This window comes from Elgaria multicarinata, chromosome 13, assembly GCF_023053635.1.
Source record: "Elgaria multicarinata webbii isolate HBS135686 ecotype San Diego chromosome 13, rElgMul1.1.pri, whole genome shotgun sequence".
NCBI lineage: Eukaryota > Metazoa > Chordata > Lepidosauria > Squamata > Anguidae > Elgaria > Elgaria multicarinata.
In genome coordinates, this window is record NC_086183.1 from 31,406,365 (window position 1) to 31,429,471 (window position 23,107).

Below are 23,107 nucleotides of genomic sequence, written 5' to 3' on the forward strand. Positions count from 1 at the left end.
TGGCAGGACTAAACTGTATTTCGGAGAAGCTCTCTAGTCCCCCATCCCAGGGATAGGTGAAGCTGAAGGCAAAACAGGGAGGACCAAAAATACCAGAATATTTTAAAGCTTTGACTACTTGTATCTAAGCCTTAGGAGAGGCATGGCGTGTTGAACCGCAACTCCCAGAATCCCCCAGCCAGTTGCAGTCCAACACACCTGGAGTGTGTAGGGGTTGGGGAGAAACCATTGAAGGGAGGGGGCAAAGGAAGGGTCTTATTATTATTATTATTTATTTATATTGCACCATCAATGTACATGGTGCTGTACAGAGTAAAACAGTAAATAGCAAGACCCTGCCGCATAGGCTTACATTCTATGGTCTGTAGCCATCTAGGAAACCCTGAAGATCCTGATCGGATCGGAGCCCCTAGTCTGATGGGTTTGGCCTCGGTTCTACACATCTGAGTTAGATAGATCACGGGCAAGAGAGTAACAGCAGGTCTATTTCTGATTATGACCTATAAAGCTCTATATGGCTCGGGTCCAGGTTATTTGAAAGACTGTATTCTCCCTTATGAGCCTGACCATGCTTTGAGATCTTCTGAAGAAGCCCTTCTTTCAGTCCCACCTTCTTCACAGGCACGCTTGCTGGGAACATGGGAGAGGGCCTTCTTGGTGGCTGCTCCAGTGCTCTGGAACTCTCTTCCCGGGGAAGCTAGGCTGGCTCCCTCCTTGATGGGCTTTCGGAAGCAGGCGAAAACTTTTTTGTTCCAGCAGGCCTTTGGGGAATAATCTGGCCCTCCAACTGTGTTAATGTCTTATAATTTTGTTGCGTATTTTAAACTTTTATTTATTTTTACAATGTATGTTTTAAACTTTGTAAGGTTGCCTTGAGGCCCTGTATTGGGCAAAAGGCGGGATACAATTAAACATCATCATCATATTTCGCCCCAAGCAGGTGAAAAAACAACTGTAGTGGACGGTCTCGTTCTGCATGGCTCAAAGTACCTGTCCTTGCCGCTGAATACGGCTGTCAGATGGGGATGGGTGGGTGGAAGGAAAGGGTGGATGGAGCACTGAAGAAGGGTTGGGGCTGTCTTAACGGCTCTTGTAAGATGGGCAAGTATCTCCTTTGTTAGGTAAATGCCCCCCCCCCCCCCAATTGACTAAGAAATAGTTTGGAGACTTTCCTAGAAGGCCAGAGCCATTCTGGCAAAAGGGCAAATCTGTTCCCCTGCCCACCCCACGCCTTCACTGTGTGAACAGAGTGCTGGACTAGATGGACCCTTGGTCTGATCCAGCATCAGGGCACTTCTAATGTTGCAATCTAGGTGTCTCAATGAGTATAACGATATTATTTATTTATTTATTTATTACATTTCTATACCGCCCAATAGCCGAAGCTCTCTGGGCGGTTCACAAAAATTAAAATCATAGTAAAACAATCAACAGGTTAAAAGCACAAATACACAATACAATATAAAAAGCACAACCAGAATAAAAACCACGCAGCAAAATTGATATAAAATTAAAATACAGAGTTAAAACAGTAAAATTTAAGTTAAAATTAAGTGTTAAAATACTGGGAGAATAAAAAGGTCTTCAGCTGGCGACGAAAGGAGTACAGTGTAGGCGCCAGGCGGACCTCTCTGGGGAGCTCATTCCACAACCGGGGTGCCACAGCGGAGAAGGCCCTCCTCCTAGTAGCCACCTCCCTCACTTCCTTTGGCAGGGGCTCACGGAGAAGGGCCCCTGTAGATGATCTTAAGGTCCGGGCAGGTACATATGGGAGGAGGCGTTCCTTCAGATAACCTGGCCCCAAACCGTTTAGGGCTTTAAATGTCAATACCAGCACTTTGAATCGGGCCCGGACCTGGACTGGCAGCCAATGAAGTTGTAAAAGGACTGGCGTAATATGATCTCGCCGGCCAGTCCCCATTAGTAACCGGGCTGCCCTGTTTTGTACCAGCTGAAGCTTCTGGACCGTTTTCAAAGGCAGCCCCAAAGCCATAGTTAATACTATGGATATTAACTATCCATAGTATTAACTATGGATAGTTAATACTTCAAACTGTCCGAGATTAAGGCAAGCCCCTCCACCCAGGACAATGGTGGGTTACTTCTATGTAGACTCTCTCCTTTTGGCTCTTTATGAAATCAACACCTGTGGGCTGTACCGGATTCCCACTGCTAGCCTGCATGGGAAATCACAGGCCATGTGCGCAGGGAAGATGGCGGCTGGAATGGATGTCACATTTCTTAACAAGCAAACACCCAACCCTACCCACTGCTGATATTGGCCTTCCAGACGAAGGTTCGTGCTTGGCAAAACATGCGAAGCAACCATGCTTAGACATCGACATTTTTCAACTGGAGACCAAAGTATCAGAAGGGCCTGTCCCTTGCTGCTGAGGAAACACACAAGTGACCCATGTCGACCTGGGATTAAAAGAGATTCTAAGTAGGCTGTGTTTAATCCAGTGACCTAATTCTAACAAATGGCCAGCCAGAGGCCACAGGGAAACTCTGAGACAATAGCAGTGGTCTTTTCCTGTTTGTTCCCAACCTCTGGTCCTCAGAGGTAGGTTGCTTCTATACAGGGAGGTTACGCATGACTCCCATGGCTTCTACCCATCTATCAATCTCTCTTCCATCCATCTGTCTCAGCCTTTCAATTCGGACGTTCAGTTCGCAATTCTGCCGAAAGCTCACCAAAACATCCGGCGCTCAAGACACAAAGGATGAGATGGGTCTTACCTTGCTGCGTGCGTGCACACGGTGTGTGTGGGGGGCAAGACGGACTTCAGAAGCGGCAGCAGAAAGTGCTCTGTGCAAAGAGCCTTGGAAGGAAGAGCTAAACATGAACGAAAAATGCAAGCAGGCAGTGACGGAGGTGTGCAGCTCTAGGAGACAAAGGCAGGGATGTGGTTTACACCTCCGCCAGTTGCCTTCACGTGGTCTCGGGGGCCCGTCGTTCACTTAAAAAAGAACAGAAAAGGAGGCAGCAAAGGGGAAAACAAGAGGCAGAGAGATGTATGTTTAGCGTGATAGGAACAACCCTGGTGGATCAGGCCAAAGGCTATCTAGTCCAGTGTTATGCAACCAGCATGAACAACCAGATGCTCTAATATGAATTCCACACGCAGGACATGAGTGCAGTAGCCCTCTCTGATACTAATGGTAGCATATATTGCCATCATGAACATGTCTAATGTGTTCAGAGGAGGGCAACCAGGATGATCAGGGGTCTGGAAACAAAGCCCTATGAAGAGAGACTGAAAGAACTGGGCATGTTTAGCCTGGAGAAGAGAAGATGGAGGGGAGACAGGATAGCACTCTTCAAATACTTAAAAGGTTGTCACACAGAGGAGGGCCAGGATCTCTTCTCGATCCTCCCAGAGTGCAGGACACGGAATACCGGGCTCAAGTTAAAGGAAGCCAGATTCCAGCTGGACATCAGGAAAAACTTCCTGACTGTTAGAGCAGTACGACAATGGAACCAGTTACCTAGGGAGGTTGTGGGCTCTCCCACACTAGAGGCCTTCAAGAGGCAGCTGGACAAGCATCTGTTGGGGATGCTTTAGGGTGGATTCCTGCATTGAGCAGGGGGTTGGACTCGATGGCCTTGTAGGCCCCTTCCAACTCTGCTATTCTATGATTCTATGATTCTAATCCCCCCTTTTAACAACTTTCCACTTTGCCGGTCACACGTCATTTGATTTGTATTTATTATATATCCTGCCTTTCCTACAAAGAGCTGCCATCAATCGTATGTGATCCTTCTTGGCTCCTTTCCCCCGTTTTAGCTTCATAACATCCCAGGGGTGGGCAAACTGGCCGGGTTCAGCAACACTGAATTTTTATGGAGGTATGACAAAACGTTAGCCTTGCTTCACTTGTAAACATTTCACACCGGGGTATCACAACTTCACTTCATTAAACTGCTTTTTTTTTTGGGATTGCCTATGCAATAGCTAAGCATACGTATTTGTAATGCTAACCTCTGTAATTCTGAAATCTTTAGTGACAACTTACCCAGAGCATGACCACTCTAGAAGGGATTGCTTCATGTAGCAACATACAGTACATACGCTTCCAAGTCCTTGGACCCATGGCTGAAGAATACAGTGGCTCCCAGCAACGTAGGAGTTGGACGACTTTGCAAAAGACAGCAGGCCGCTATAGGAGATTTTAACCCTAGCCAGTCATCCAAGAAGTAAAGTTAACAATGATGTTTGGGTACAGAAACTAAGCTATGTATTGGCTTACACAACTCATTACATTCCACAACGTATAAGATGTGTTGAGAATAGACCTACAGCTGTAGTTTCTGCCCACCAGAGGGCAGTGGGATTTTCTAGCAACAACCTGCACTACTCCTGATCATTCAAATAGGGCAACAGCAGGAAATTCCCTTGGTATTGTGGAATGTGCAAAATGTAACCGGTCTCTCACCAAGTACAAAACCACTACAAATTAGGTGCGTTCTCTAAAGTTGTTAACAGATTTGGCCCATTTAATAGCTCAAGTGGCAAAAAATATCAGCACAAAACATCTTTCAGCCGCTTAGACTTGTGTGCCGGTTGTGGTCTGTCCTCTAACATAAACGGTCCAGCTGTTTTACTCTGTACAGCACCATGTACACTGATGGTGCTATATAAATAAATAAATAAATAAATAAATATAATAATAATAATAATAATAATAATAATAATAATAATAATAATAATAATAAAGTCCCATTTGGACTATTGCAATACGTTGTACAGTGGAGATGGTTTGGGAAAGCACCCTTGAAGATGGTTCATAGGAACCTGCTTTGAATTGAGTGAGACCCTTGGTCTATTTAGCCCAGTATTGTCAACACTGACTGGCAGCAGTTGTCAAGGGATTTTTCCTGCCTTACCTGGAGATTGAACCTGGGACCTTCTGTATGCCAAGCAGGTGATCTGTCACTGAGCTATGGCCCTGCCCTAAAATTAGGAAGTAGTTGATACAAAATACAGCAGACTACTAAACTGGGACTGGACATATGTCCTCTGGACACACGAGCGTGTTCAGAAGAGGGCAACCAGGATGATCAGGGGTCTGGAAACAAAGCCCTATGAAGAGAGACTGGAAGAACTGGGCATGTTTAGCCTGGAGAAGAGAAGATGGAGGGACGACATGGTAGCACTCTTCAAATACTTAAAAGATGGTCACACAGAGGAGGGTCAGGATCTCTTCTTGATCCTCCCAGAGTGCAGGACACGGAATAACGGGCTCACGTTAAAGGAAGCCAGATTCCAGCTGGACATCAGGAAAAACTTCCTGACTGTTAGAGCAGTACGACAATGGAATCAGTTACCTAGGGAGGTTGTGGGCTCTCCCACACTAGAGGCATTCCACTGGACAACCATCTGTCAGGGATGCATTAGGATGGATTCCTGCATTGAGCAGGGGGTTGGACTTGATGGCCTTGTAGGCCCCTTCCAACTCTGCTATTCTATGATTCTATATGGAACACATCATACAAGCACAGCAGAACTGGGTCCTATTCCATTTTTGGACCCAAGTCAAGGCGCTCGTTTTGTTCATCAAGGTCCTAACCACCTTAAGAACAGAATACATCAAGGACCACATGAACCTGCCCACCTATTAAGAACTTCATCAAAGGTCCTCTGGTGGGTCTCACTGCTGTCCAAGGTGAGGCAGGCAGGGATCTGGGATAGGCTATTCTCCACTGTGGCACAAGACCTTTGAAATGTGCTTCTTAGAGAAGCTCACCTGACATCAGCATCAGTGGAAAAACATTTTATTCACCCAGGCTTTCAGTATGTGTTCATGGGTTTCTTCTGGCTTTCAAAATGTTTGTTTGTTCTGGTTGCTAGCCTCTCCCTATTTTTTTATTATATGCTGTTTTAAATGGTGTCTCTTTGCTTTAATGTTTCTATATTAAATATTTCTATTTGGGGATGTTGGTTTTATCTGAAAAAACGGTGTTTGTAAATAAAAGACATTTCTTTTTCAGGGATAGGGATAGGTGTTTTTGTTTTTGGTCATGTGAGGAAGGATAGAAGACACTCTACAGTTAAGTCTAGCATATGGAGCAGCAAATAAATGGAGATGAATGAGAGGGGGTGGAAGACGTTGAAAGCAGCAGTAAACTGAAGCGTGGGTATTTCTGCTCCTTATAACTAAAACATTTTCTATTCTGCTTTAACTACCAAGCTTTAGTGGATTTTGCTGCATAAAATGCTTTCAAGGTTTTCTAAGCAACAATGAGGACTAGGAAGTTGCTCTTTATTGGATTTTACATCCAATAAAATACATGCAGATTTCTAGATATTTTCTCACCATGCCGCACCCAAACATACCTTCAATCTCTAGACCTGGTCTTCTCCTCTTGATCCCTCTCACAACTCTCTACCTAGTTCCTGTAAGTCTGATTTGGGTCAAAGCAACCAGACACTTGTTTTGTGTACATTGCCATCCAAGCGAGGCCAGCCCTTGACGATGGAAGCTGCTTCCTGCTCTTCAAATTATTCTTGGCCTGGTTTTGCGTAAGGAGAATCATAGAATCATAGAATCACAGAGTTGGAAGGGGCCTACAAGGCCATCGAGTCCAACCCCCTGCTCAATGCTGGAATCCACCCTAAAGTAAGTAGTATGACTGGGATGGCCAACTGTCAGGATTTCCCCAGATTTGTTTGGGTTTTTGTTCTAGCCTGGCTGTCGGGGGGGCGGGTGTTCTGCAATTTTCTATAGTGTCTGGGAATGACACACTTTCCCTTTCAATGCCGCCATTAGCGTGGTGGGGGGTGTCGTGCTTTCCAGAGGTGCATCATTACCCCTCCCCCCCACACACACTGCTCCAATCAGGGCCTTAAAGAGGAAAGTGCTTCATTCCTGGGACCGGTGGTGGAGAAAGCGTGCTTTCTAGTGCCTCCAGAAAGCGTGTCATTCACACACACACTGGCATTTCCCCACTGTGGCCGCCATTAGCAGGGTGGGCGAAATGATGCACTTTCCGGAGGCCCTAGAAAGGGTGCTCTCCCGCACACACCCTACTGAGTGTCCTAATTTTTGGTTTCCCAAATATGGTCATCCTAGGTATGACAGCACAAACATGTTTGCAGCTGGTAAGGGTTCCTGATTGTAAACAATAGCAGGTACTCTGTTGTAAATCAAGGGGCATTCACGTGTATGTGTAAATCAAGGGGCATTCACGTGTATGTGGGAGGGGGCCCCTGCATGAAGAAGACCGGAAAAGCCTAAGATTCTGCCACCAGAATTCCAAATGTTTGCACTCCCTTCTTTGGTTAAATGTTTAACCTTTGCTAGGCATTGGAATAACGAAAGGGAAGCAAGGCAGGACGTGGAACCATGGCCTAAAAGCCTGCACAACCACTATCACATTACAGAGCACAGGGTATCACTTTGGATACATATTGTTGTAAAAAATCTGAGTTATAAAGGAAGTGAACCCCCCCCCCCAAGTTTCTAGTCCATATTAAAACACAAAGAAAAGCCTGAAAGATGCATAAAGGCCAACTTCTGCATGGCGCCTACAACTCCTCATTTTGCCAGATGTTTAGTTATCCCCCTCCATTGTTTTGGTTTTAATAGGCTGACTCCTATTTTAATGGGTTTGTCTTTTTTTATGCCCTTATTGCATTGTTTTTGTTACTTAAATTTTAAGCGTAAATCATCTGGATTGCACTTTTAAATAAAATACACACGTATGTACACCAAGAGTTGAATAAGGATCCTCACACCCTGCAAGGATGCTGCCACCTTTGTCATAGGTATGAGTAGCTACTTGGGGATATTGTCATACAGACACAACACTACAGATGGAGACTTCTAATAGAGGACTGAAAGCAGACTCTGGCTGTGTGACCTTTGTCTACCTCTGCTAACAAAATGCAGCTGACTTCAGAATGGTTGAAACTGGACACTTGACGTTACCATTTGTGCACCAAATTGGGCACATAATGACATCCTTCATGGCTGTCTGATAGCTATACAGTGTCTTCTCTGTAAAAAAGTACCAGAAGCCCAACCCTCTTTTAGAAGTGAGGGGATCTGAAGAGGATTAGTGGCATTTATTTATTTCCTCTCATGAAAGCACTGAGTCATTACTGACTCTTGCAGGGATGCCAGCTTTCGCTGACGTTTTCTTGGCAGGCCTTACAGCGGGGTAGTTTGCCGTTGCCTTCCCCGGCCATTATTCCCTTTCCCCCAGCTAACTGGGTACTTATTTTACCGACCTCGGGAGGATGAAAGGCTGAGTCAACCCGAGCCGGCTTCCTGAAACTAGCTTCCGCTGGGATCGAACTCAGGCCATGGGGAGAGTTTCAGCTGCAGAAACTGCTGCTTTACCGCTCTGTGCCACACGAGGGTCTATTTATTTATTTATTTATTGCATTTCTATAGCGCCCAATAGCCAAAGCTCTCTTGGCGGTTCACAAAAAACATCATTTAAACATTAGCTTATTTTAATACAGTTTGAAACAGACTGTTTTATATTTGTGTTTTAACCTGCTATGACCTACTCCAAAATTTTGGGAACGTCTTTGTCAACTCCACCATTTTTACAATCAAACAGTTCTCCCAAGATGAACAGCTCCCCCACACATGCAAGTGCTTGCAGAAACAGGGTTGCACAAAGGGAAAGAGACACAGCATCCTCTCCTGGTATCAAGGTGCTTGAATTTAATTGCCATTTATGATAGCTTAATGCAAGTAACAGCAGCAAAAGCTTTAACAGTGTTAAAAAGATTGATTAAATAACCTCCAACCACCATTCTGCACAACTTATCATCTTTGGCCAAGCTGGGTGCCAAAGAAAGAACGGACTTCCCAGGAAGAAAGGTAGCTCAGAAGACCCACCTGTTTTCACTGGCCTTCCTTTAAGTCTGGGCTGTTGGTTTTTACTGGTAAGTTTTGTTTTTTTACTGGTAAGGTTTGCTTTTGTCGATTCTAAGTGTTAATCTAGGTTTTTATGGATTTATTGAAACATGTTTTATGGATTCTTTACATTGTATCCATTTAGTGTGTGTTTTGTCTTGTACACCGCCTTGAAAGGGTTCTCTCCTTAAAGGTGGCATAGAAATAATTTTAAACAGACTGATAGATTGCATTAAGAACAAGGCTGGTTTTGTCCACCCATCCCACAGCAACTAAAATTCACTAAGGCTGGAAAATAACCCAGACATATTCAGATTGCTACTTGTCAATCCAATTTCTCACCCATAATCTCAGCAATTTAGGGCTTTCAAGTCAAACACTACCAAAGTCAGCAGAGAAGACTTTGTAAAGTGGTACCTTGGCCTCTTTCACTTTTGTTCCGTAACTCCTCACATTCTTTTGGATTTCCCACCACATGATCTCCTAAGCAGAAGCCTCTGGTTGATCCCGGGCGGCCAAGGCCCTTAAGGAAATCAAGTCACACAAGTCTGCAAGCCACAAGGGTCACTCAGCCTGTGGCCATTTTGATTTTTAATTCATCCACAGTACGGGTCCCCCAGTCCTGTCCAATCTCTTCATTCTTCTTTGGTGCTAGGAGGTGTTTCCTTCTCTGCGGACGGATGTTCCTTCTGTTCCCTCATGGAAGGATGGGTGGCACTTGCCCCATGGGCTGCAGTCTGCCCCGCCTTGGCGTCTATGGCAGCATGCTCCTTTTTCACCAGTTCCTCCAGCTCTTTCTGGGGGGGGAAGAACAAAAGCAAAGGTAGGAATAGAACCAAGAGATGGGTGGGAGCTGTAACTTGCTCAAGGATGCCAAGTCGGTCCCTCTGAGGTACAAGATGGGAACCAAAGACAACCTTGGTTAATTTCTCCCACTTTGGCGTGGGCTGCACTCTAATGATCCCTTAACAGGGCAGATACCTTCCATCCCAGCAGCTCTGCCAAGGCTAGGCAGCCCTCGTCACAGTCTCCAAGCCAGGCAACATCCCTGCAAGAGAGGAGAGATGGGATAGAAGCCCACCCCCACCAAAAAAACCCCATTCTCTTAGTGCCCCATCAAGCAATCTATATACATTCTCTCAGTGTCCCTTACAAAGTCTTGTAAGGCACACCAGCATTGTTATCCCTATCCTGCAGATCGGCAAGTGAATGAGAGAATAAGAGAAAGCGGCTTCTTTAATGCCACCCAGGTGAGCTCAGTGTTTGTGCCACTATGCTCCACTACTGTCATACTCGCTCATGAAGCTGTACACCATAGAATCAGGAGATGTGCATATTAATTATTGGGATAACCTCCAATTTGTGTAACTCCATGCTCCCTTACCTGGGAGCCTCAACGTTCCCAATTTACCTTTTCTCAACACCACAGCATTAAACAGCCCCATGTTCCAGAATCCGGTGGAAGTGTCCTTAGCTTATGTCCTCACTACCTGCCACACCCCAGCCCCAGTCCCCACTGTGACTTGCCGGTATGCTTTCTCTGAGTCAAAGTTCATCCCACACCCGAAGCCCATCAGGGACATGAGAGGATCACTCTGCAATGAAAGAGAAAAAGTTAAGGACAGTATGATCTAGTTCATGTTACAGCAGCAAATCATGGGTTATTTAACCCACTGTTTACAGGTACCACCGGCAAGCTCCTTCTGGTTCCTGTAAAACATCTCTGATCAGCACAATCGGAGGTTAAGAACATAAGAAGAGCTACACTGGATCAGACCAAGGTCCATCTAGTCCTGCATTCTGATTACACAGTGGCCAACCAGCTGCCCAGGAGAAAGCCGCAAGCAGGACATGAGGGCAACAACATGGTCCCGCCCGTTCCTCAGCAACCGGCATATATAGACATGCTGCCTCTGATACTGGAGGTAGCATATAGCCATCAGAAATGCCAGCATGACAACCCAGACCAATGGATTGTTTAAGGGCTAAACAAACCCAGAGATTAACCCATGGTTTCTGCTTGGGTTAACATCCGAGTTGCTTAGCCCCTCAACAACCCATTGGTCCAGGTCTGCACATCACGCTCACAAGCACCTATCAGGTCAATCGGTGGTTGTTTACAGAAGACAGAAGCAGTGTGCATCCCGGCAAACAGTGGGATAAGCAATCCACGTGTTGCTCCAATTTATTTATTAATTAATTAAATGTATATACCGCCCCATAGCCGAAGCTCTCTGGGCGGTTTACTTGTAAAGCACAGCTTGTGTGTCCCATCCTTCCTATCAAGGAAAGAGCAGGTGGAGGTGGGGGACGTGTCCTCCCTGCTCCAACTGCAGCAACTATCAAAGGAAATGTGCACCAAACTTGATCTTACTTCTCCAGTCTTCTCTTTATTGATCAGGAGCCGTGGTGTGTTTTTGGGTACCCTGCAATGGACAAAGAAAAAAAAGAAGATGTGTAGACGTGCTGGTTGTGCCTTAGCCAGCAAAGACCATCTCTTATTGACAGTGGCAGAGGTTCACTTACCTGCCGACAAGAGAGGCAAAGGGCTGGACCTGAAGGGAGGTGCCCAAGATAATGAGCAAGTCCACATCGCGGAAATCCTGCAAGTAAAGGTGTCAAGGGTGGGTGGGGAGGAGAGGGGAAGTTGCTATGAAGGACTGCAGACACCACAGAAATACTCTCATAGGCTCTTGTTTCAACACTGCTCTCTGCCTCTGAAATCATGCCACGTGGCCATTTGCACTCTTTGGATTCATCGCCTTTACTCAGCTATTATTTACTCTGGCCTAGACAAACCACACATTCCAACGTGGTTATGTTCACTACAGCACATAGGAGAGGCTGTGGTTCAAAGCCCACGAGGCCATAGGCAATTTCAGCGATTCTGCAGAGAGGAAAACCACCGACTCCTGTAATGCATGAACATAGTGCATTAAATGGTTACCGCACACAGAGTGATTTCTGACCACAAAATTGAAGCATAACGTGCTAACAGGCCCACTGTGAACAATACAAGAGACGGACATCACATATTTATAGGGCTATGCTGAACACTACCTCACAAACATCTCTGGCATGAAAGCTGCGATTAAACGGGCGGCACGGAGGGGGGCTGAAGCATTCTTCCTTTATCCCCTTCTTCACTGAAGATTTGTCTTTTTTGTTTGCAAGCCTAATTTGCTGCTGCTTCAATTTTTGCTCCCTTGGTTAAGGTTTCATTAATCTTAGCCAATCAGGGATGGAGTAAGCAAGTCATAGCTCTATATAACCTATTTGGCTATATGGCATACTAAAAGGCCTTAGCTAGACCTAAGGTTTATCCTGGGATCGTCCCAGGGTCTTCCCTGCCTGCTCCCGGCATATCCTGTGTGTCATTTACATGAACAGGGATGACCCCGGGATAAACCTTAGGTCTAGCTAAGGCCAAAGAAAGGAAAGACGGTGCCTCTTGATCACATGAGAGCACCCAACCAATCGGTTCAATGGTTGCCTATCCTGCCTCTTTAGAGTGAGGGCAAACATGTCCAGGAAAACGCTTTTGTTGCAGGCCTCCCCTCAAAAATGTGGAAAGGGGGTGTTTTTTGCAGGTTCTCCACGTGTTCACAAAATGTATCCCGCTTGCCCCCCTTCATGTCAATGTTATTTTACAAAATATTATGTGCCACCTTTTTATATGTATAGACCAGGAGGATAGAACTTTTTTTCAATTCAGCAGCTGAATTTCATTTTGGAGACGCTCTCGGGGCTGCTTTCCATTGAGGGCTGGGGTGTGTGTGTGCAAAGATACCAGAAATACTAGCGTCATTTAACTTGTAGCTCTTCCTGCCACTGACTAGACCTTACGAGAGGCGTTTCAAGCTTTTAGAATGGGGGTGGGGAACGGCACAAAAGCTGGGAAACCACTTTATAACTGGTGGTTGGGTGAAAGAGGGTGGGGCCAGAGGAAGGGGGAGTGGCCTTATGAGGAACTGCAGAGGGCTTGGTGCGGACCCCCCCACCCCGCCCCGAGGGCTAGACGTGGGGTCTACACCCGATATAGACCTTACACATAATCCAATCAAGTCATATTAAAAAAAAGAAGATGCTTACAAGAATGGCACACAAAATCCACCACTGACCCACCCCGGCACCTGCACGTGTGCAAATCTTAGCTGTGAACGCAAGGAACCAGAGGTCACAGGTCTTTGTGGACATGCAGAGGTAGGGAAGGGAAACACTGGGACACTTACTGACTGCATCAAAGAGAAGAAGCGAGAGGGCAGGTTCTCCCCAAAGAACACGATGTCTGAATAAAGAGAACAAAAGAGGCTTAGCCGGTTGGTCAGGGCTACACGTGTAATGAGATCCTTTTCTGGAAGCACAGAACTCGGCTCCCAGAGAATCTCAGCTTCTTCTTTTTTAAAAAACAAGAATGCGGTTCCTTGCGGCTTCATGGAACAGGGGAGGGGGAAGGATCGGGGCATTCCTTGCTAGCAGTTAAGTCACCTATGCTGCTGCAGGAGCTGGAGTTCTCAGCTACTCTGCAAATAAAGAAGCTTGCAGCTTCTTTATTGCAATTGAGGGATAGCTGCAACATCAGGTCATCACTGGGACATACTGACAACATTCACGCCTCAGACAGCACTTCCAGATAACCTCCAACGGAGCCACCTGCAGTACAATGGGGCCACACGTTCAATTGCGAGTCGTCCAGTGCTGAACACAAGATAAAGGATTTTTCTGATGCACTTTGGGGAAATGAGTGGTTTTTCGGGGGGGGCGGGAAGACTTTTCAGAAGGGATACTCACCTGGCTTCACTACATTCTGACATTTTTCACACTTGGGGATGAGAGACGTGAAGATTTTTTCTGAAAATAAACAGAAAGAGAGAGGTCTAGAACTCTCCAAAATATAACTGAACACAGTCAATTGGCAGCTTGCACATTCTCTGATTTCCCCACACACGTGTCCTCACTACCTAACAAGCAGCTACTCTTAGTTTTACCTACAAGCCAGCTGCAAGGCATACCAGTTGATCCAAGATGACACAGTGAAATCACAGGTAGTATCAGCAGCATTCTTATGTTATTGAAATCATAGAATAGCAGAGTTGGAAGGGGCCTACAAGGCCATCGAGTCCAACCCCCTGCTCAATGCAGGAATCCACCCTAAAGCATCCCTGACAGATGCTTGTCCGGCTGCCTCTTGAAGGCCTCTAGTGTGGGATCACTGGTACCTCACTGCTATGCAGTCACTTTGCTTCCTCTCTATCATAAAATATCAAGGTAATGCAAGATTTCTCTGAAGAAACTTCTATTTCTATTGTTTACCTCTTCAAGCCACCTTGGAAGACCCCGTGTGAATCGCTTCCTCGCCCCCATGCACCCCCCCCACTCCGAAGCATCACCTTTCATCCAATCCAGGCTGTACGACTTCCTGCAGGTGGAGCTGATGCAGTGGGAGGTAAAGAAGGTGCCGTGAGCCTCCACTAAGTCTTCGTGATCGAGGCCAGCAACCCGCTCCAAGGTGTCGATGTTCTGGGAGACAAACACCATCCAAAACAAAAATCATCCTTTCAAAAATGGCTGCTCAACCAGGATTTAAAACTGACCTGGGGTGGCAAATATCAAGGGCTGTTCCAAGAGATGCTCTTCCTCTTTCAAAGGCAAATGCTCCTGCTCTATAACAGGGCTAAGAACTGTGCACAACAGGAGTCGGAGGTGCACAACTACTGAATGGCTATAGGGAGCCCTCTCTTCTCCCCTACCCCAACCCTTCTCTCCCTCATAACCTTGGACATCATATCTCCCTCAGCTTGGCAAACCCACAGTGCAGTAATTTCCAATGTTTTTGCACCCAACCCCTGCTTCAACCTCCTTAGCCATATCTCATAAGAACATAAGAAGGGCCCTGATGCTGGATCAGACCAAGGGTCCACCTAGTCCAGCACTCTGTTCACACAGTGTCCTGCAGGTTTTGAAGACAAGGGGTTGGATCCCAGTTTAGTCAGAGTAGAGCCATTGAAATCAATGGGACTTAGTTTACCCATGGCTAAACTAACTGAGGTCTCATTGATTCTAACGGGGCTACTCAAAGTATGATGGCGTCCAGCTCAAAGCCAAACGGGGAAGCCAAGTGCAAGGTAAACTTTCAAGGGCAAGTAGAACATCAGAACACCAGAAGAGCCCTGATGCTGGGTCAGACCAAGGGTCCACCTAGTCCAGCACTCTGTTCACACAGTGGCCAACCAGCCATCGGCCAGCGACCCACAAGCAGGACATGGTGCAACAGCACCCTCCCACCCATGTTCCCCAGGAACTGGTCCTCTAGAACCACTGCCCCAGTTGCACCGACACCATCCTGAAACCCTCTAACAGAATCATAACTGCATACAGCTTTTCCCTCCCTCCTTTTTCCATAGTTAACTACCCACACATTTTCTAGGAAATGCCACCAAGGCCACCAGAGATTTCTCCCTAAATTGTTGCAATTTTTTTAAAAAAAAATCCCTGTCCTCTACTCTGGTTAGCTGCTCTCTTTCTTGTGCAAGGAGAAGGACGGTTTTACTCACCTGCGTGTAACAACGCAGGAGCAGCCCTTTTTCCTTCAGGAGGCGTATGAAGTAGTGGCAGACGGTGGGCTGAAAAGAAGCAGAGCCTCACGTTAAACTGCACTTCTCAGAGATAAAGGAGGTAGGCAAAGGTCTACCTGAGCCAGAGGAACAGGTCTGGTGACAGGCAGGCGCTCTTCGGCACCTGCCAAGGCATACTGAAATATATGCTTTGTCCTTCAGAAATAAACTCCCTGGAGCCTCTTGGTCCTGCATGCTGTCGCTGCCTGTTCACTTTCCCTCTTCAAGCATGCAAGCAGTTCACGTGAGGAGATGGGGTGGCATCCTCTACTTCCTTTGTGCTTTTCCTCTAAACAGTTGCGCAAATTGAGCTCAGAGGGAGAGGGCGAATGCAGCAGTGTCTGTGAGAGGCGGAGCAGAGCCCATGCACCTTGCTCAAGGGCCTCCCAAACTCTGCAGCCAACGCTGCTGAGGAATTCAACAGACTTGGTTAAGAGCTGCTACATAGCTGAAAGAGGTTCAGGTGAATCGCAAAGGAATGACATAGAGCCCAGGATATGGGGGTCTCTCCCACCCACAGGAGCCTTCTTAGATTCAAGATCTACATTGCCTCAACTCTCACATTGTCTGGGAAGAAAACCCAGGAGATTCCAGTTATCTGTTTGCTCCACAAACCAGAACTGCAAATATTGTTACATGGTTTTCGCACAATGCTACGTTGGCCGTCCTATGCTGAATACAAAATGAAGAATCCAGTTTTCGTTCTTTAAATGCATGGCACCAAGTCCAAAAGACCAACCCCCAACAACCGTTAAAAAGGTACTGTTGAAAAAAAATCAAAATGTGTCAAACATTCAAATAGACTTCTAAGTTGTTAGAAAAGAAAATCCAGAAGTTACAGCCCTCGCTCAAATCTGGGGGCAGAACCTAGGAGCCCTGACCCCTAACCTCAAATACTCCCCAAACACCTGATATCCAGTCCCTCTCCCTCAGCATGCTCTAATTCTAGATTAGGAACAAGGCTGAAGAAAACACGAGCACTGAGCTTACCTTGAACTGCCCTGGGTACAGCTCCCGGGCCAAGGCAAAGAATGGCTCTGGGTGTTGCTAAATCAAGACAGAGAAACAGAATTGGTTGTGTGAAGACAACAAACCTCAATGGAGCAGGACGCATTCAGCCAACACAAACTTGCAGGCAGGGGACTTCCTTGTGTGGTACCTTGAAGTAGCTGATCTCAAAGATGGCTTCTGGGTATGGCAGGTTGTACTGCTGTAGGTTGGCATAGAGCCCTGTGCCTGGGGAGCGGAAGTCCGGGATCCCTGCAGCTGAGAAGCACAAAGATACTGTGTAAAGAAATGCGAACACCGAGGCAGAGCGGGCAGCCAGAGTAGTTTGAGAATCCTGGCAGACACATTACGATCCATCTGATAGGTCTATGCATTGACAGCACCACTAGGGAAGCTGCGAAGTGGATATTTGGGGTGTGCTGCTTTTTATTATTCCAATCCAATTCATACTAAGGCATTTCTGAGAGAGAGGGAGAGTAGAAAAAGACATGTACATAACAGCTGACCTGCTGAATCACACCAATAGTCCAATTGTCTAGTATTGATTTTATTAGATTGTAAGCCTATGCGGCAGGGCCTTGCTATTTACTGTTTTACTCTGTACAGCACCATGTACATTGATGGTGCTATATAAATAATAATAATAATAATAATAATAATTGCCCAAGCGAGTCATTTTCAACCATTTTCACCAATTTCTGGGGCAGGTTTTAGTGATGCACTATACTAGTTAGGCTCACTGAGGCTCACTATTTCCCTTGAATGCACTCAACATTTCCCAGTAGCTGCACATTGTGAAAAATTTCGTGGAAACTCCCGGATTGCACGGCACACAGCTTGGAAGTCACTGGCCTAAACAGATGCCACACTGGTTGAATATTAGTTTCAGTGAAGGAAGGATATTTGTTTCCATAGCTGATGCAATACAGAGTTCCTTGTCAATATTAAGAATGGTCCAATACCAGACAGACAGCTGATTTTTTTCTACAACGTAGCCAGGACTAGGCTGCAGATCAAGGGGGGGGGGGGGAGCAACTTGTGATCCTCCAGATGTTGTTGCACTGCAACTCTCATTAGCCTACAGCATGCATTGACTATGTTAGCCATGGCTGATGGGAATTGCAGTCCAACAACATCTGGAGGGCCACAAGTTGTCCACCTCTGCTGCAGACCAGCAGTCTGATTTGATGGCTGCTTTTTCTATTTGACTCTTAATGCAGCAAGGCCAGGGGCAAGTTTCTATTTAAAAATTGTAATCACTCCTACAGGTGGGACTATACATCACTATCATGACCAGAGAGAACTCCAAGCTCAGACATGCCCAATGGAAAAGGTTTTCAGAGGGGTCCTGCCAGCCAGAATCACTGCTCTGCTGTTACTTCATTTTGGCACAACTAAAAATAAAATGAAGAGACACAGGCTCAATAAAGCCCCTGTGACACTCACCAGTTGAGATTCCTGCTCCAACCATACATACAATTTTCTTGCCTACAAGAGAAAGAGAGGGAAGCATATTCAAGCCTCTATCCCTTTAAACCTACATTTAAAGCCATAAAGATTGATATCTTCCGGCAGGCCTACCCAGTTGAATTTTAAGATGCCTTTTTAATAATGCGCTGCTTTAAATTATGTATTAGTTTTGATTTTTTTAATTAGTTGTAGGTATTTTATGGTGTTTGCATTTGTGTTGTACCCTGCCTCAATCCAGAGGGAGAGGTGGATAACAATTTTGTTGTTGTTGTTGTTGTTATTATTATTGGGTTGCAACACTGTATATTAGTGCTGACAGCCAAAGCAAGAGAGCTAGTAAGACTCAGTGGGTAAGATACTGGATTTAAGAAATGGAGGTTCAAATCTCCTAGTTAGCCAAGAGTTTATTGGGTGGCCTTGAGAATGTTAGTCTCTTTCAACCCCAACTTTCCACCTCTAAAATGGGTATCAGGTAATTCATGCTGATGAGAAAAGTCCTAAAGCAAGATAAACATTAATCCATGACCTGGTACGGGTGCTTAAACACCCCTCCATCCCCCAGTTCCCAATTTTGGGCTTTCTATTCTACTCCCTTTTCACTAAGTAACCTCTCAGCAGCACTGCGTCATCTCAGCATAGTATGGCTATTTCAGAGGCCGATTGCCAGGAAGGAATTGATAAAATAGGATACAAGATTGCTGGCTACACCCACCCACCCCCAGGTCCAAACCCACCTGCAGAGAGTCAACTGGCTTACATTGATCAGTCAGCATGAACTTGCTCACACCCTCTAACGTCAGCTCATCCAGCACCTTCTCGGGTTTCTCGCTGCCCAAGCCCAGCGTCCGGGACAAGAGGTTTCGTAAAAACTCCACTAGCAAGAGAGAGAGAAATCCATTAACAGCCTCGGGGGGGGGGGGGGGTCTCTGAGGTGTAGGGCCTATGGATTCTGTTCTGGGTTCCTGCCTTAAGCAAAGTTTGATGCTGCTGAAATGTTTGCTATCCTGCCCTTCCACAACAAAATGCAAACTCTAAAACATAATAGATCCCTCTCTAGTTTGTTTTGCAATCAAAACAAGGTAACCTTTCATAATAATGAAGACTGTAGGAAAGGCAAAAACAGACTCTTGGGTTCTCTTCGCTATTTAGAAGAAACATAAAGATTGAAGGGCAAGGCAGAGAGCTGTGTTAGGAACTGGATCTTCCCAACTTCTGTTCACATTTTTTACATAAAACAATTACTTTTAATTTATTTATTACATTTTTATACTGTCCAATAGCCGAAGCTCTCTGGCCAGTTCACATAAAACAAAATTTATGTAAAAAAACCAAAAACCCTTCTGATCCTCATCCTGTCCAGAGACAGACAAAGATAGTTTATTGCCTGAGAAGGAACCAAATGTTGCCCCCTACAAAGTAGTAAAAATGTAAACTGAATGGAAAGACTTGCTATCTTTTCATGGTAACCCAAGATCTGCAGCCCAAGGTGGGTCATCTCACCTAGCTTAACAGTAAGGCCAGCCCTGCATCTTTCCAGAAGAGGTACCTTAATTACAGAAGGATTTGCAGGGACTAAAAAAGGTCCCTCTGCTAGTCAACTGACTCATCATCAGAGATGATCTTGACAATAACAGAGGGGAAGGAATGTGCATTGCTAGCCTGAGGGTTCAAATTCCAAGTGCCTAGAAATAACATGCTCCCAGGCACCCAACTAATTCAGCAGATATGGATAGTTAGTCACCAGGATGCTATGCAGGCCCCAAACACATAAGATCTGGTATTTCAGGCAGGAGAATGAGCTATTTGGCTGCCCTGCAAGAGAGAAACCAAAGTACTTAACCTAGATATTGCAAGTCAGGGGTGATCTGTGTTTAGAAATGAAACACTTGTCATTTACTTTAACCACAGATGCTTTCAGCCAGCATATTAAAGCAGGCCAAGGTAAAGCAATAACAGTAAGTTTTCAGATTTACATAAGGTACAGTTGGCCTCAATTTATACATGTTGGGCTCCACTTGCATCATTAAAGTAAAACTTGTACTTCCACAGGCCAATCTATCTCCAAACATTAGAGCACCTACTTTCAGTCTGACCGGAAGCCCCCACTTCGTCGTCAGAATCCGGATCCTGAATAAAAACAGAAAGGAGGCAGGGGGGGTTCAATGAATGAAGTTTAAGGTTGTAATTTCTGAGTTGCTGGTCTGAATGCTTAACCGAAATCTACATTTATATATTATATATTTATTTATTATTACATTTATTACGTTATAATGTAACCCAACTGCTTCTTGCTCCTCCTCTCCTTCTTTCTGCCACCTCAAATATTTGAACATTATCAAATTGTTCATCACAAGTCTTAACCACCTACACTTAGCCAGGAGCGGGACTGAAATAATCCACCAGTGAGATCGAGCACTGCTTAAATTCGGAAAGATGAAATTCTAAGAGGTCCTGGAGCTCAAACCTGCTTGCGGGTTCCGTTGGACCCATTCCCTGACTTGGAAGCTCTGCTCCCTAACCCCAGATGTGCAGAATCTCAGCTGTAGAGGAGTCGGCACAAGAACAAGGCACTTCGGTGCTTCCAGACGAGGCTTTTATGGTGCCATCATCCTGCTCCATTCATGGAGTTTTACTTCATTTGCCCTACTTACATTCATGGAATTTTACAAGGGGCAGGGGAGACACATTGTTGTTGTCTTCCATTCGGAACCCTCCCATGTTTTCCCCATTTCTTCTTCTTCTTCTTCTATCTTTTCTCTTACTGTTATGAAGAAAAATATATGTAATAGTTGCACATTGCCTTTCATACGTGAAAACATCAAAGAATCTTATGGCACCTTAAATGCTAAAAGATTTATCCTGGCTTTTATTAAGCTTTTTATAGTTGTTATTGCTCTTATTATTATTAGAGTTTTCTATTACGCTTTATGGCATTCATTAAGCTTTCGTGATGCATCTGATGAAGAGTCCATGACAGCTTACACCAAAATAAACGTGTTAGACTTTTAGATGCCACAAGGTTCTTTGCTGTTTTTGCTGCAACAGATTTATTTATTTATTACATTTATATACCGCCCCACAGCTGAAGCTCTCTGGGCGGTTCACAAAAGTTAAAACAGTAAACATTTTAAAAAGTATACAAAATTTAAAAACCATCCGGCTACCCTGCTGGAAATTGTTTTCATAGGTAGCACTAGGAGAACACACAGAGACCCGTCTGGAAGCACCGGTATCAGACTATAAATCGCTCTACATGGGGCTACCTCTGTGCCTAGTCCGGAAACTTCAACTAGTTCAAAATATGGCAGCCAGGTTGGTCACCGGTACACCAGTTTTAAAATCTCTTCACTGGCTGCCGATTAGTTTCCGGGAAAAGTACAAAGTGTTGGTTATTACCTACATGGTTTGGGTCCAGGCTACCTGTGGCATCACCTTCTCCCGTACAATCCGCCCCGTACACTCAGGTCCTCTGGGAAGAATCCACTTCAGCTAGCAAAAACTATATTAACAACCATTACCCAGAGGACCTTTTCTTCTGCTGCTCCCAGACTGTGGAATGGCCTGCCGGAGGAGATGCGTCAACGTGACAGTCTTTTAGAATTTAAAAAGGCAATAAAGACTGATCTATTCCAGCAGGCCTACCTAGTGAAATTTTAGAATGTTTTCAGGATGTTTAAAAGATGTTTTAATCATGTATGGTATGTTTTAATCCGTTTTAATGTGTATTTTATATCAGGTTTTTATACTGTTTGTTTTATACCTTGAATTGTTTTCATTTTTGTGAACCGCCCAGGGAGCTTCGGCTATTGGGCAGTATAAAAATACAATAAATAATAATAGTAATAATAATAATAATAATAATAATAAATAAACTACTGAAACCATCTCGTTTCAGCGCCAGGGCGGTGCAGCGGTTAGCGTGTTGAACTGAGATCCAGGTTCCGATCTCCACGCAGCCATGAAGCTCACTGTGTGACTTCAGGCCAGTCACCAACTTTCAGCCTAACCTACCTCACAGGGTTGTTGTGAGAGTAAAAAGGGAGAGGAGGAGGCCTATGCAAACCGCCATTTGTTTCTTGCAAGAGGAAAAAAGACAGGATATAAATGTAATACTAAATAAGTAAATACACAAACTTTCTGTCCCTGCAACCCCTTCCATTTCCTCTCAGGATCCTTGCTTTGTTCACACCTGGCATTGACTTCAATGGAGCCCCGTCCCTGGCCATCTGTTCCTATGGACCTTTGGACAGGTTTTTTGTTTTGTTTTCAGCGGACATTCTCCTTTTCGTACAGGAGGGAACCTTTACGACCGGCCGTCGACCCCCGCCCTGATTCGAAGTGACCCTATACGACTGGCCGTCAACCTGATTCGAAGTGACCCTGATTCGAAGTGACCCTATACGACTGGCCGTCAACCTGATTCGAAGTGACCCTGATTCGAAGTGACCCTATACGATTGGCCGTCAACCTGATTCGAAGTGACCCTGATTCGAAGTGACCCTATACGACTGGCCGTCGACCCCCGCCCTGATTCGAAGTGACACCCCCCCCCACACACACAACCGCCCTCTTTTCTCCACTAGTTCCTCACCGACGACCCTGAGCCTCTCTCGGCGTCGGCCTCAGCAGCAGCAGCACCTGCAGCTCCCTGATCTGTGACAGGAAAAGACACAACAAAGAGACGGCGAGTGAGGTAGCAGCTACCTCAGGGCTGCGGGGAAGAAGCAAAGGCCCAGGCCGCCGCCGCCGCCGCCGCCGCCGCCTCCTCGGCCCCAGACCACAAACCCCTCATAGTCCCCGTTACCTTCCTGACTTTCCATGAAGCGTCCCTGCACCGCAGACTCCGACTCTGAACCGAGTTGCGGAGCAAGCGAACTAGCAGAGCCACAGCTGCTACTCTGACAGGAAAACTACAGCCCCCAGGAAGCATCGCGGCACAGCAGCCAATCAGCAGCCAGAGTCCCAACGTGCTCCACGGGAAAAAACAACAACAACACCACGACGACGACGTTGACCACGGACGCAAAAAAAGATCGTTCGTGTCAGCCAATCACAGTAATAGATTGTAGGGGCGGAGACGGAAACCGCAGAATGCCTCAATCACCCGGCATGCGCTGCGTTGCTGGGAGGCGGGGGCTCCA

The 23,107-nt window shown here is 45.8% G+C and overlaps 1 protein-coding gene across 1 annotated transcript; it reads right to left on the reverse strand.

Annotated features, from left to right (window-relative positions):
- Window positions 1–8,659: 8,659 nt before the first annotated feature.
- On the reverse strand, window positions 8,660–22,887 carry SIRT2 (sirtuin 2). Its single transcript, XM_063139946.1, has 16 exons — window positions 22,771–22,887; window positions 22,558–22,619; window positions 20,048–20,093; window positions 18,724–18,840; window positions 17,943–17,984; window positions 16,648–16,754; window positions 16,479–16,535; window positions 15,429–15,497; window positions 14,265–14,394; window positions 13,666–13,725; window positions 13,107–13,162; window positions 11,401–11,477; window positions 11,249–11,300; window positions 10,402–10,469; window positions 9,856–9,922; window positions 8,660–9,671 (listed from the first exon to the last, which is right to left on the reverse strand). The coding sequence occupies exons 1-16, from the start codon at window positions 22,784–22,786 to the stop codon at window positions 9,510–9,512; spliced, it is 1,188 nt and encodes a 395-aa protein (XP_062996016.1). The 5' UTR covers window positions 22,787–22,887; the 3' UTR covers window positions 8,660–9,509.
- Between the last annotated feature and the right edge of the window lie 220 nt (window positions 22,888–23,107).